Source organism: Lytechinus pictus, chromosome 3, assembly GCF_037042905.1.
Source record: "Lytechinus pictus isolate F3 Inbred chromosome 3, Lp3.0, whole genome shotgun sequence".
NCBI classification, from domain to species: Eukaryota; Metazoa; Echinodermata; class Echinoidea; order Temnopleuroida; family Toxopneustidae; genus Lytechinus; species Lytechinus pictus.
In genome coordinates this window covers 20,253,968-20,266,589 of record NC_087247.1, presented here as the reverse complement: position 1 = coordinate 20,266,589, position 12,622 = coordinate 20,253,968, and the positions used below count along the sequence as shown (strand labels likewise).

The following is a 12,622-nucleotide window of genomic DNA, read 5'->3' as shown; positions in this document are numbered from 1 at the left end:
CTTTATTGTGAAATCTGTAAAAATGAAATATTGTATGATTCAAACCATAAAAAACAAAAGAAAAAGTGAGTGAGAGACATCATCGACTGTCTCATTTGCATGCTACTGAGTTGTGCATATCACTGTTTTGTGAAAAATAAGCGAAACTTTGAAATGTCATAACTTTCTTATTTTACATCCGATTTTGATGAAATTTTCAGCGTTCAGCAATTTTGATTTTTCTCTATTTATTCAAATCAAAAGTTTTCTGGGATGGACTTGACCTTTAACAGTCTTGTAGAAAATATGTTTGAATCACATTTTTGGCAAGAAAACTGTCCATTTGTATTAGTTAGGAAACCCGCTACCACGTAAATGATTATAGAAAGATAATGTACATAGTTGAGGCTCATGATTGTACAAATGAAAGTGTATTGTGTATGGAAGCGATCCATGTTCAAGTCTATGTTGTATCGTATCAATGTATCTATAGGCACTCTATCAGACAGTATTTTGTGTGGCTATTATTGCCATTAAATGGAAGGAAAAAGGTAAACTTTGACTTGAATTTTATTTCTGTTTGTTGAATCATTGGGACCTGTACATATGACAGCATTAATTACAGCAATGTGTACATAACATGGGGTATCGAAATGAGCAAAATTCAAAGGATGTGAAAACGTGATATGATTAACAGATTTTCCTTTTTGAGAGTTCCAAGATAACACACCAGTCATGAATCTACTGTACCTTTAATTCTGTGCTGTTACTGCAGTCTCCGTTGAGGGTGCTTTTCATTAAGAGATTTATGCAAATGCTATTCTAGTCTTGAGACACGCGTGCTTAGATTTCTCCGGCGACAGATCTAGGCAGGGGTAAATTGGATGTGCACATGTAGCCGACTTAATCACACATTGTAGGAGCGAATCCAACTGGATTGGACACAATGGCCCGTATTCTAAACTCTGGTTTAAAATTAAACTGGTGTAAAGTTGTGGTTTAACTATGGATAGCCAATTGGAGCACAAATCTCTAACAGTACACATTCAATTTACTAACTCATATGACACCCAAATTCTTCATAATTGTCTGGGAATGATAACTGAGGTATTTTTCTACGTTTTTCTTCATTATGAAAGCAAAAGGAAACAAAATAGTAAACATAAGAAATATACAATATAAACAGAATTTTTTGAATTTTTGGCTTCTCATAATATTAGCAGAGTTAGACTGGTCTAAGTTAAACCTGGCTTCAGAATACGGGCCAGTGATTTTGATGGGCCAAACTATTGGAACCTAAACAATACAGCCCCTGAAATGGTGTTGTATCGAACCTAGCTGGATCTAGGTTGCATTGAACATACATATCCAACTACTAGCTAAAATCTAAGAAAATTGTTTGCACCACCTCTTATTTTCAAAATTCTGGATCTCTCACTTAATCTGCTGTTTGTGGTTAGCCATTCCATGTAAAATGGTGACATCAAGAAGCTTGGAATGTCAATGCAATTAAAAAACTTGCCCAATTTATAAAACAACTGACATTTCGGTATTACATGTTCAGAATATGTAAATCATTATGTTCAAACCACCTTCAATCATTTTTTTTTTTAAAGTTCAGACTTGAACCATGGAGTCCAGGGAAACATTAATTTTATACCTTATGTTTCAAAATGACCGCTAGAAAACTGGGTGTCAATTGGGTCAAGCACTTCCATCCAAAAATTAAGTCAAGTTTTCTGTTGAAGGATCAATATTACTTAAGAAAGATTGGTCTGGATTTTTTTCAAGAAATGGATTACTAAGACGTCATGCAAGTTGCAATAGAATGACTGGTTTTCTTTTCTTTTTATTGGGGGGCAGTTATAATAAGATCAAACTGATTGGCAAAAAGGAATGTACCAAAATAAACAAAACGAGTACATCTGTTGTAAAGTGTAAATATTAAATATTTTATTGGCTATGGCACTTGCAATTCCAATAACTGGTATTAATCATAACCAGACATTATTCTCATCACATCTTATATCTTTATTCTTCATTTTTAAAGCACATCAAAAATTTTGGTAATGATTCAGTAATGTGAATTATACTGGAGTAACATTCCATCCTGGTGGGTGTTTCAAAATGCTGTTCGTAAGTTAAGAGCGACTTTAAGAACGACTGACGATCCTTTCTTGTGGTAAATGGTATATTCATTGGCGATGGTTTAGCGTGTAAGAAAGGTTCCCCAGTCGTTCTTAAAGTCGCTCTTATCTTACGAACAGCTTTCTGAAACGGCCCCCAAGTGTTGAGGTCTTTTCCCTACATTGATTCCTCATGAGAATTTGAATTTTACCTTTACTTATTTTTAAAAAGGGGACCTTCGAATAATGGTTTCATGAATTTGAGTGATATCAGAAAGCTTCAGGGATTTTATTCTGGTTGATGATAAATTTTTATAAAATCCTGCCTTACGTGCACTGGCATAAATCCATGCGGTGAACCTATCGTTTCGGGGGTGGAGTGATCTATTGTTTCACCCCCCACTTGAATCGTTTGACATAGATTTACACCCATACTTATGTGGCATCTCATACTATGTTGGCAATACGAGAGTTCACAGTCCTTAAAAAGACCCTTTCAGGACACTGGAGGGTAGGAGGCAAGTGCACAAACTTATGTACATGTCAAATGATTCGTGGACATGAATATCTTTTACACCAATATGCCATGGATCTTGGAGTGAAAATCTGTAATCATTTATTAATGACTGTCCTGTACCCTGTATAATGTTGATAATCCAGCTTTTAGCAAATATCAGTGCAACATTAACATTACCACCAAAACTCCTTATTTTACTGAAAGTTAAAATGAGAGATTTCAAGTTTAAAATGAGGTAAATGTTACATAAGTTTCTTAAGGGTATAAGTCTACCTAATCACTTTGATTCCAAGTGAGTATTGTATAAACTGAGAAAGAGATTAAAATGAAAGGAATAACTGTTCTAATACATTGGGCACTATTTTCTAACACATCCTGTTCTGTGTTAAAATGCTTTGTACGACTAAACCAATAAGCCTGTTCACGGTTGTAAACTGCGCACGAGCAGAAAAAGGTCATTGGAGACAACCATGAAGGTGGCTTTCAAATTCACTGACATAGGCATTTGATGATTATTCATGTATTCCTTTCAAAATATTTATCACATCCAAGCTGAAGAGTAATAAATAGAGCCTTCATAATCACTGGTATTTGACAGTAGCCTAAACAATAGTCAAATGTGCCAAAGGCAGACAATAAAACAGATTTCCAAACTTTATCCCTGATGTACTATTCTAGTCACCTGGTCTATACAATGCCTTTTGTTCTTAGAATTTGAATACTCTACCGGTAAAGCTTACGTAACATCTACATTTGAAATTGATAGTGCTTATCCTAATGAAAAATCACAAAGGTCATTGGAGAAAAGTTGATCATGAGCTAACCGTGAACTGGCTTATTAAGAAGTTTAGTGTTCTCCAGCCTTGATAAATTTAGCAATTTCAAGGTCACACACACATTTTTCTGTAGTCAACTTCAAAATATTCAATAGATTATATTAGTGATCGTTGGTGATTTGATCCATAGAATTTCTTTTTTTTTTCAGGAACGGCAAAAATGAACAGGTACTATTTATATTGATTTGCCAAGATGTTACAAAAATATGCAACTGGAGTTGTTTTGTGATATTTTGTCAAATATTAGAAATTCGATTTTAAAAAGGCAGCAACCCCAGCACCAAGCAATTCATATACATTATGATCGGGAACTTCTTCTTGTGCCAGGCTAGGCTTGGATATGTAAATATGTAATTATTTGAGTGAACATATTGCTTATTGATTTGAAGAATACCAGTTGTCGATTGCATATACAGCAGAACATGATTTCAAGTTGTATCTTTCTGAACAGACAAACATGGAGAAGGCACAGACTGCTCTTGTCCAATGATGAAATATGCTGTGAAATACTCTATCATGATACAGAATCAACATCATAATCTGTACATGAAGTAGATAAGTGAAAGGGGACTGAAGGACTAACATTGTGGACAATGTTCCTATAGTTGTATAAATATCCAGAAGTCCTTTTACAAGATGTTGAAAACTTTCTCCTATTCAGCGACCGGAACATGGCTCCGAGCTTCCTCTCCATTGCTACTGAACGTTGCTTTCCTTTCCCCTGGACGGACCCCATCAACAGCGCCCCCAAACCCCATGAGTGCACAGCATCGTGGCTGGCATCTGCTTCATAAAAATCAAGCCTTTCCATAGTCCTTACGGCTTCCTGTGATAGCCTACGTAATCTGTCTACCAGATCACCACTGACATTCTTGCTAGAGTTCAGTTCAGGCTCTAGTGGGTTCTCAATGTACATAGGGAAGATCTTGCCATCGTTTGGTATAGGATATGTACAGCCACGGTGAACAGACAGGGCATATTTCTTGAATTCAAAGGTGGCACAAAAGTGGAAGAACTCCTGCAACAGCTCAGCTATGGATAGAAATAGATAAGACTGGAGGGTTATCAGACTATTGAAGTCATTCATATATGATATCAGCAGATCTCAGGGACTTGCAAATATCAATATGTCAAACTAAACTAGAAAATTATCACCTACAAAAAATAATAGTTGCAAATATCACTGGTGGATCTTTAAAAAAAAATTACCTGTAAAGGAATATTCTAAACCACTTTTTATGAACTAAAAGTATTTAAACATCAAATATAAACTTTAAAAATATAAATGTGTACTGGGAACTGGGAAGAAATCTAATTTCTAATTACAAGTTCATATAACAATTTCACATATTTCACAAAAGACTACCATATTGTTCAATGATGAATCATTTTTTGTGATAATTTTTTAGGGTTTTTTTCAGCTCTATTAACCAAGACCGGTGTGTCGGCTCAGTTGGTAGAGCGTCCGTCTCACAACCGGGAGGTCGGAGGTTCGAACCCCGGACGCTTCAGACCAAAAAGACGTTAAAAGATGGGAGTTGCTGCTACCCTGTTTGGCGTTCAACAATTAAAGGGATAGAGCCTCGTTGATCTGGCGCTGCACAGCGGCTGCCGGGCCCACGATCAATTGGGCAAAGCAAATTTTCGGAGTATTTAATTTCATGTCTATTTCGAACAATAAAATATGGATTTTCATTTTCATCTTTTTTCAATAGATCTTATGCATATGACATCATTTATCTCATTGCGCCCTCCCTCAGAGGATATAGCGATATGCATAAACGTAGTTGTCAGAGATGCACCAGCGGCAGAGTAACAGCGCATGCAAGGCAATAGCTTTAGCCTCTAGAAAATGGTGGCATGATGGCATCAATGCATAACGTCTATTGCCCAAGTTTGAAACTCTGGAAACAGAATAAGTAATTATCATAATTCAAAAGTACATTAATACAAGAACTAATCAGTCATAAATGAACACAGTATAGACTCACTTGGTGTTTCCTTGTTTCTAGATACCGTAATACAAGCTTCATCAGTAAACACAAGGTCTACATCCTTCTCTTCATCCTCCGTACCTTCAGAAAATGGTTCTGTAACAACAAAGGAAATAACCTCAAAATTAATAAAAAGACAACAAAAAGAATATAGTCTTACATGATGTCAGTCAGTCAACAATAAAACGTCAATTATCTTTTTAATATTGCATGGTTTTTTTTAATATATTGCATGTCTGAAATTCAGAAATTCATTCTTTTCTCTCTATAGCAGAAATGTCAATATTCTTTTTAACCTTTACAATAGCATATGTGGATGAAATGCTCTTCTGGGCCCCATAACACAAAGGTTAGTGATCAATTGCTAAATAACATGGCCCAATCAGGATCATTGTTGCATGCACATTTTGCTCAGTGGATTGACAAGGTCCCAATCAAAAGTATTCTTTCAAATAAGCGATTAATGGCTAACCTTTTTGTTAGGGGCCCTGGTTACAAATATTACATATCACCTTTATTCTGAAGATGTCTGAAGGACCGTGTTGCATTAAAATTTTATGATTAATAAACAAAAGATATGAAGCAAACCAACAAGACCCATTAAATGGTGAAAAGAAAATTTTTTGAAATACCGGGTAGTCGGCAATACATAGCGAGAAAGTCGTTTTTCAAAGTATTTCAAATATTTTCCAAACAAAAAATGAAAAATTAAGGAGCAAATTGCACATTTTTGCATAATATACTTTTTTTTAAACAGAATAGCTTTCCTGCTTGTAAACACTCACCAAACATAGCAATCTCATTTAGAGGTGGAAGCACAGGCTGAGGTCTGGTCTGCAAGAAGAATACTACAAGAAGAGTCAGGGGGAAGTTGGTGATCCAGTATCCGGGATTATTGTTGGTGATGCCGTTCAGCCGTGCCCAATGTCTCACCATGAACACAAGAGGGCGCACTCTAGGATCCAAGTGGCCGAATATGTATAGCATTTCCGAGCTTTTCATAGCAATCCTATTGAATAAGCAACAAACATATGTGTTAGTTGTATTTAAGTGATCTTCAGATATGCCAATATTGGGCTATTGCCAGATGTCAGACCCTGACAGTCAAGCTTTTCAAGCTTTGTAAATGTACAGCACGTATGGGACTTTAGACATGATCTGTTTTTTTTTCAGGCCCAGTGACTACACGACTGGCATCCCTGGATTTTATACAGTGCTTAATGTGGTCAATCAAAGCTGATTCTATGATACCACTCTCAAGAATATTAGATTTGAGAATATTTTCAAACTAAAGTGAAACCCCGTCAGACTAATTTCAGTGTCATGTCACTTTATCATTCTATCAAATTTTCTAGCAAAGTAAAAGCCAGCATAGACATTTGGGTATCCTGTATCAAGATCCTTTCAACCTACCCATACTGCCTTTTCAAACATCCATAAAAAGCATTAACGATACGTCAAAATAGCAAGAGTTCAGTTTGAATACAATATCTGAAAGTTGTAATACGCAAAGCAAATAATGACGACCACTGAAAATGTTCAAATATGTGAAATACCTGTTATCGCCAGTAAGGTCACAAGACAGCCCTGTTGCCTGATGTCTGAATTTGACCAATGGACACCTAGCATTGAGTATTCTGTTGACAGAACTGCATTGAGGAACATGTCTTTCTAGAAACTCTGCCAGGGTAAAGAGTGTTGACTGGGTGGCCACCCGTTCACTATTTGCCGACTGCCTGTCATAGCCAAGCTTGTATTTATTCCTTCCCTACAACAGACAATATGATTTTTTTTTAATGTGGTCTCTTTGCCCTTTCTTCCTTATTATCCACCTGGAAACATAAGTTTGTTTTATTATGAATGCATGAACTTCATTCTAACTAAAATGTGCACCCCCCCCATCAGGTTTAACTTTAAGAAATTAATATATGGTGTTGGTACCAAATTAAATATTGCCTCAATTTTGACTGTCACAAGACCAAATATTTTGTTTATAATTATACCAAACATCAGCTGAAATATATATTTCATATATTTCATAAATATCTAACAGGATTCTATCACCTCTTTTTCAAACTTCAATGTCATAAAAACATGATTAACACTACCTTCTTTTCAATGGTAAATAAAATCAATACCAAACATGACATGAGCACAATAACTGTGATTTTCTCTTCTCACACACAAACTAAGTATGAAGAACAGGAACCTGAAATGCCTTAGCATGTCATACACATACAGTGATGATGTCTTGCATGCTACAAAGACCTCTACATACCTGGCCCTTCATGATGGAGCTTCAACATGAACCTCCAAATAATCAGACTGACTTAATTATTGACACTGAACATTAGTAACTGGTGAGTTACGTGTCCCCAGTGGAGTCATTATTGGTTGTGAGTTGTTGGATCATACACAATGTTGTATATGATTTATGTTGGAACTGTGTATGGCACTAAACACATGTGTGAGCATGGATTTGGGTGCATATATTAGTTTGTCAATTATTAATGCTAATATTAGTGTAGAAGGTTTCATGGTACACCATGTATCTTTCTTGGGCAAGTGTTGGTCCTGAAAAGGACCACCCAATCTCAACGTTTCAACAAGTGTGTTCTTGTCGTCCTCAGGAGAACGACAAGAACACACTTGTCGAAACGTCGAGATTGGGTGGTCCTTTTCAGGACCAACACTTGCCCAAGAAAGATACATGGTGTACCGTGAAACCTACTACACTATTCTTCTTCGCCATGGAATCCTTCAGAAGTTATATAATTATAATGGTTTTTTAAATATTTTTTAAAATGTACATCCATTTCTGTATACTGGTTGAGCAAATCATAACACACCCAGATACAGTAATTCTTGAGGCTAAATTTTCTCTCTAAGTATGCACCAGTTTGCACAATTTTAAGTCCAAAAATGCAAAAGCTCCCTACAGTGGGAGGGCAGACCCCCCCTCCCCTCGGTTGCTCCGCTCCCTCAGGCTTGGTCACTTCACTCCCTCACCACAATTGGTTCACTTTTCTGCATTTCAAATGTTGGCAAGTCTGCTACTACTAGTACCACCATCATATTATACCCAGGCTAGCTACTTCAGTTCCAGCGGGTCCTGCTTAGCAACCTTAATTGGATGCTCGAGCAGTGTGGGTAAATTTCTTATTGAAGGAAAACACGACATGGTTGGACATCCAACCCACGTGTCTCAGATTGTTAAAGTTTATGACAATTTTTGTTTACTTTCTTAAATGCTTATCTACTCCATTACCACTACATTTCTAACCTGTTTGAGTGGAATGACCCCATGAGCTGTACCTCTATCAAGGTACATATCAACGTCACAACTCCGTCTGCCAAAGCCATTGATGGATGAACCAAAGGGATGAAGGGTGGCATCAGGAAGAATGCATTGGAATGCTTCCTCCATTAAGGAGCAGGCTAGAAATCGTAGTCTGATCTCAGATTCCCTCAGTTTCTGCTCTTGCAAAATCAACTCGAGCTGGGCATCCACCTGATGCAATTCAAAGGTCAAAGGGGATAAAGGTAAATCCATGTACAATCAAATGCAAACATATCCCTTCAACTTCAGTTTCTTATCATTTTGAACAAGCCCAAGTTTAAGATTTTATGAGCCTGGATAGATGAGGGAAATGTCCCTGCTAAGATCCTGTATGGTAAAATGGGGGTTAACATGCTAATGACAACGCAGAAATACAGAAGTGCTGTAATACCTAACAGAATGTGTATTCAAATCTGCTAGAGCGAGACCAAAGAAAATTTTCAAAGAAATTAGATTATGAAATGAGCTTTCTACTCCTGATCATTTAATTGAGAATACTACATGTACCACATTGTAGAATTGATTCAGCCCTATGTCAGAGGGACATTTTCAGGGGATGTGCTGTACATACATTAGGAGCACTGGACAATGATCGTAGAAGCTGCAGGTTACTCAAATCTTTGTTCAGGATGACAACATCAGATTTGTGCTTCAAAACATTGGTATCTTTGTTTTTCAGAGGTCTTGAGAAACTGAGAAAGCGGGATTCCACCTGAGCTCCATCTATCTGCTTGCCTGCCTTGCCCTCTGTAGAATGAGCCTTTGAAGTGATTTGCTTTATAGTCTCCAATTTGCTGAATTCTACAACTACATAGTGAGCCTGGAATCAAGAAAACATGAACATGCTCTCAATTTCTCAGAGTAATTACATGTACTTCACACCATCTTTGTTTAAAGTAAACTACTAAGAGTGAATATGTATAAGAAAAAAAGTTAATGACTTAACAAATAACACTTCACTTAAAAATTGAATTGAAATTGAGAAGAAAGTTTATATTACTTTTGGCAATGCCATTTTTTTAATTCCTTCCAAATTATAAGTTAATAGTCATAGTTTAAACTGATTTGTTCAAGAATGCATTTAATCCTGTCCACCTTTAGAAAAAAATGCTAAAGATCAGTTTCTTACCTTTTGGAAATAAGTGAAGTAATGATCTACCTTTCCTTGGCTATTACAGTACTGTAGAAGGCTTTCAACAGTTGTACCATTTGCTAACCTTACCAACAGACTCCTAGAAGCCTGTGTAGATCTCATCTGCATTGTATCCTTGAAGGCAACAGACAAATTTTGGGATGTATCTGAAAATAGTTGGAGATCAAAATTTTCTGTCATTAATTCATAAAAGATTTTTAAAATCATATTAGAATAATACCAAGAGTAAATTCTTGGTCATATAAATTTTGAAAACTCTGAAAATAATATTTTGGACTTTGGATAATTTTGTTTCTTTCAATTCTAACCAATGAACTAAAAAATATCAAACCCTAGGTACCAGTAAGATAAATATTAGGAAATTTGATTGTGTTGGTTCTTGCCCCCTCCCACTGTCTTGTTCTTCCTCTCCTCTCTCTCTTTCTCCTTTTCTCTCCAAAAGGAAATCTCCACTCTGACACATTGTTTCACTTTGTTGTTAGGGCAAGCACGGGGGAGGAAATAATGCACAAGTGTAGGAAATTTACCTTATTGATGTTTTGTAATGATACACCATTTGTTTAACTGGCGTTTCCACTTATGTATTTTTAAATGTTGTCATGTAATGTATGATTTTAATTATTATATCAATTCTGAAACAAATTTCCTTCATGGACTTAATCATTTGAGGTAAATTGAATTAAAAGTACTTAAATAACTTTATAATTCATATTATGTCTGAATCAAATTCGACAGCGGACCATGTCAATGACATCGAGATCAAGGTTAAATACAGCCGTTCCTGATTGCAATATTTAGAAAAGCAGTGAGTGAGCAAATTGACCTTGAAATGATAGTGACTCAATTGCTAATGCTATACATACGTCATCATTTGCGCTCCGTTTTTGGAAATTTTCTCTTACAGTCGGCCAATGTGAAACTGCATATAAGGCTAGCACAGCACGCCAGAATCTAGACCAAAAGCTTTGGTCTCTGTTATGTTGGTTGTTCAGCTGAACTCCGTTGGCTTCACTCACCAAATACAGAGACCGAAGTTCTAGCGCGATCTGTACAGGGGACTCAGACAATGGCCATATATTTATGTGTATTAAGTTCGGATAAAACAGGGCAGTGAAGCTGCGCGACAGCCAAGGTAAGTCACTGTTTTTGTTCCTTTTAACTTGATTTTCCCAGTTTTTTGGCAATTAATGCCAAGAGGGAATATTAATTTGCATTTCGGTCGCGTTAATTTTCAAAAGTTTGATTCATTAAATACAAAAATTGAAGAACCCCGACGGGGGGATTTTGCATTGTAAGTCCCCTAATGGTGGCTGCACGATAGCAAGCCATCTGTGTATGACTGAGGAGAAATTTAAAAAATAAAAAAATGTTAAAAAACTCCTCGAAACAGACGGCTGCCAGCTGTCTAGCCAGAATCATGCTTTCAAAATGTTGGAAATGTTTCCAATCTTGCACATTTGTAAAATTGTACAATTAAAATAATTTAACGTAAATATAATTCTCCCCAACCTTGAAATTAGATAAGCTAATGAAAGGCAATAAGGCACACGATTAATTCAGCGTGCAAAGTGTTAAATCGCGGAAACCCCTCTCAATCAATGTGTTTGACACAGAATGAGAAGATCATGAAGATCCAGGCCATATGCACACACTGTGACTGATACAGGCTCCCGCACTCGCGCTGCGCTGCCTAGCCTCCAACGGGACCGCCGTCGCCGCCAGGCCAGCCCAAGCCAGGCCGCCGTCCTGAGCCTGTTGACAAGGACAGGTGCGAAGCCGCTGCCCTATTCATACCATTCATGTTTGTAGTCGCATTTCCCGACACAGTTTTCCTCTCAGATTTATCTGAAGTTGATCTACTTGCTGAAACACATATTTTCCTCTGGCTTGGAATTAAGCTGATGAATCTTGTATGACAAACATATGCAAACAAGGTCAAAGATCTCGCAGGTCTCGTCATGATCACCATGGGCGCTGCCATTTTGAAAAATGACTGTTCCTAGTAAAGACTCTATATTCCTAAAGATATGTAACTTTCAGATATACCGTCGGGATACCGTCATACAGAACGATATTATTAGAGGTAGATACTAGTATATATAAGAGCAATTATCTTAAATATCCACCTTTGTGATCAAAATCAAGATTGAGATATCTGAAGGTGACAGATTTAGACCTTGTGTGCCCTTTACAATATAAAGAGAAAATTGTATCATACATTTTTTAAACCCGCCTTACAACTTTGCTTATCCAATTAACAAGTTAAGATAATTGATCTATTAGGCCTATACTCATCAGCTAGTGTACATGCATAATACTACAGGGTCCTGCTATAAAGTCAACTCAAGGCCTATTTCTGCCTATTCAAGCCCTGCTTTTTAGTGCATCCTACATTTCCTCAACTTTTATTTAGTTGAAAAAAGATATATAACTTTAGCCTTGCAAATTGTTCTATATCGACTACATTCAGTTTTATCTTCATTCGGTATAGGGGCCTTTATTATTGATTAACATGATGGTGTTTGCCATAAACATGTATTTTTCTTGTGAAGTCATATTGCTTACAATGTATATTCATTTGTTTTGACTTGTATGGTTATCATTTCATAATTATCTGTGTAATCATTTCCTATATATATATGTTGTATAATTGAGTTGAGAAATGAAAAACTTGAAA

General features: G+C 36.5%; 1 protein-coding gene across 1 annotated transcript; it reads right to left on the bottom strand.

The window, feature by feature from the left end:
• Nucleotides 1-1,907: 1,907 nt before the first annotated feature.
• Nucleotides 1,908-12,142, bottom strand: LOC129257667 (poly(A) RNA polymerase, mitochondrial-like). Its single transcript, XM_054896038.2, has 8 exons — nucleotides 11,740-12,142; nucleotides 9,922-10,091; nucleotides 9,364-9,612; nucleotides 8,736-8,963; nucleotides 7,009-7,220; nucleotides 6,238-6,461; nucleotides 5,450-5,548; nucleotides 1,908-4,490 (listed from the first exon to the last, which is right to left on the bottom strand). Exons 1-8 carry the CDS (start codon nucleotides 11,924-11,926, stop codon nucleotides 3,973-3,975), a joined length of 1,887 nt encoding a protein of 628 aa, XP_054752013.2. The 5' UTR covers nucleotides 11,927-12,142; the 3' UTR covers nucleotides 1,908-3,972.
• Between the last annotated feature and the right edge of the window lie 480 nt (nucleotides 12,143-12,622).

What these genes read in the sequence shown, in the direction of transcription:
- LOC129257667 (XM_054896038.2), bottom strand. Translation starts at nt 11,926, where the DNA reads ATGGCAGCGCCCATGGTGATCATGACGAGACCTGCGAGATCTTTGACC. An exon ending in TGCGACTACAAACATGAATG is followed by an intron (nt 10,092 to 11,739) that starts GTATGAATAGGG and finishes AACTATTTTCAG; the next exon opens with ATACATCCCAAAATTTGTCT. An exon ending in TAGAAACAAGGAAACACCAA is followed by an intron (nt 4,491 to 5,449) that starts GTGAGTCTATAC and finishes TTCTATCCATAG; the next exon opens with CTGAGCTGTTGCAGGAGTTC.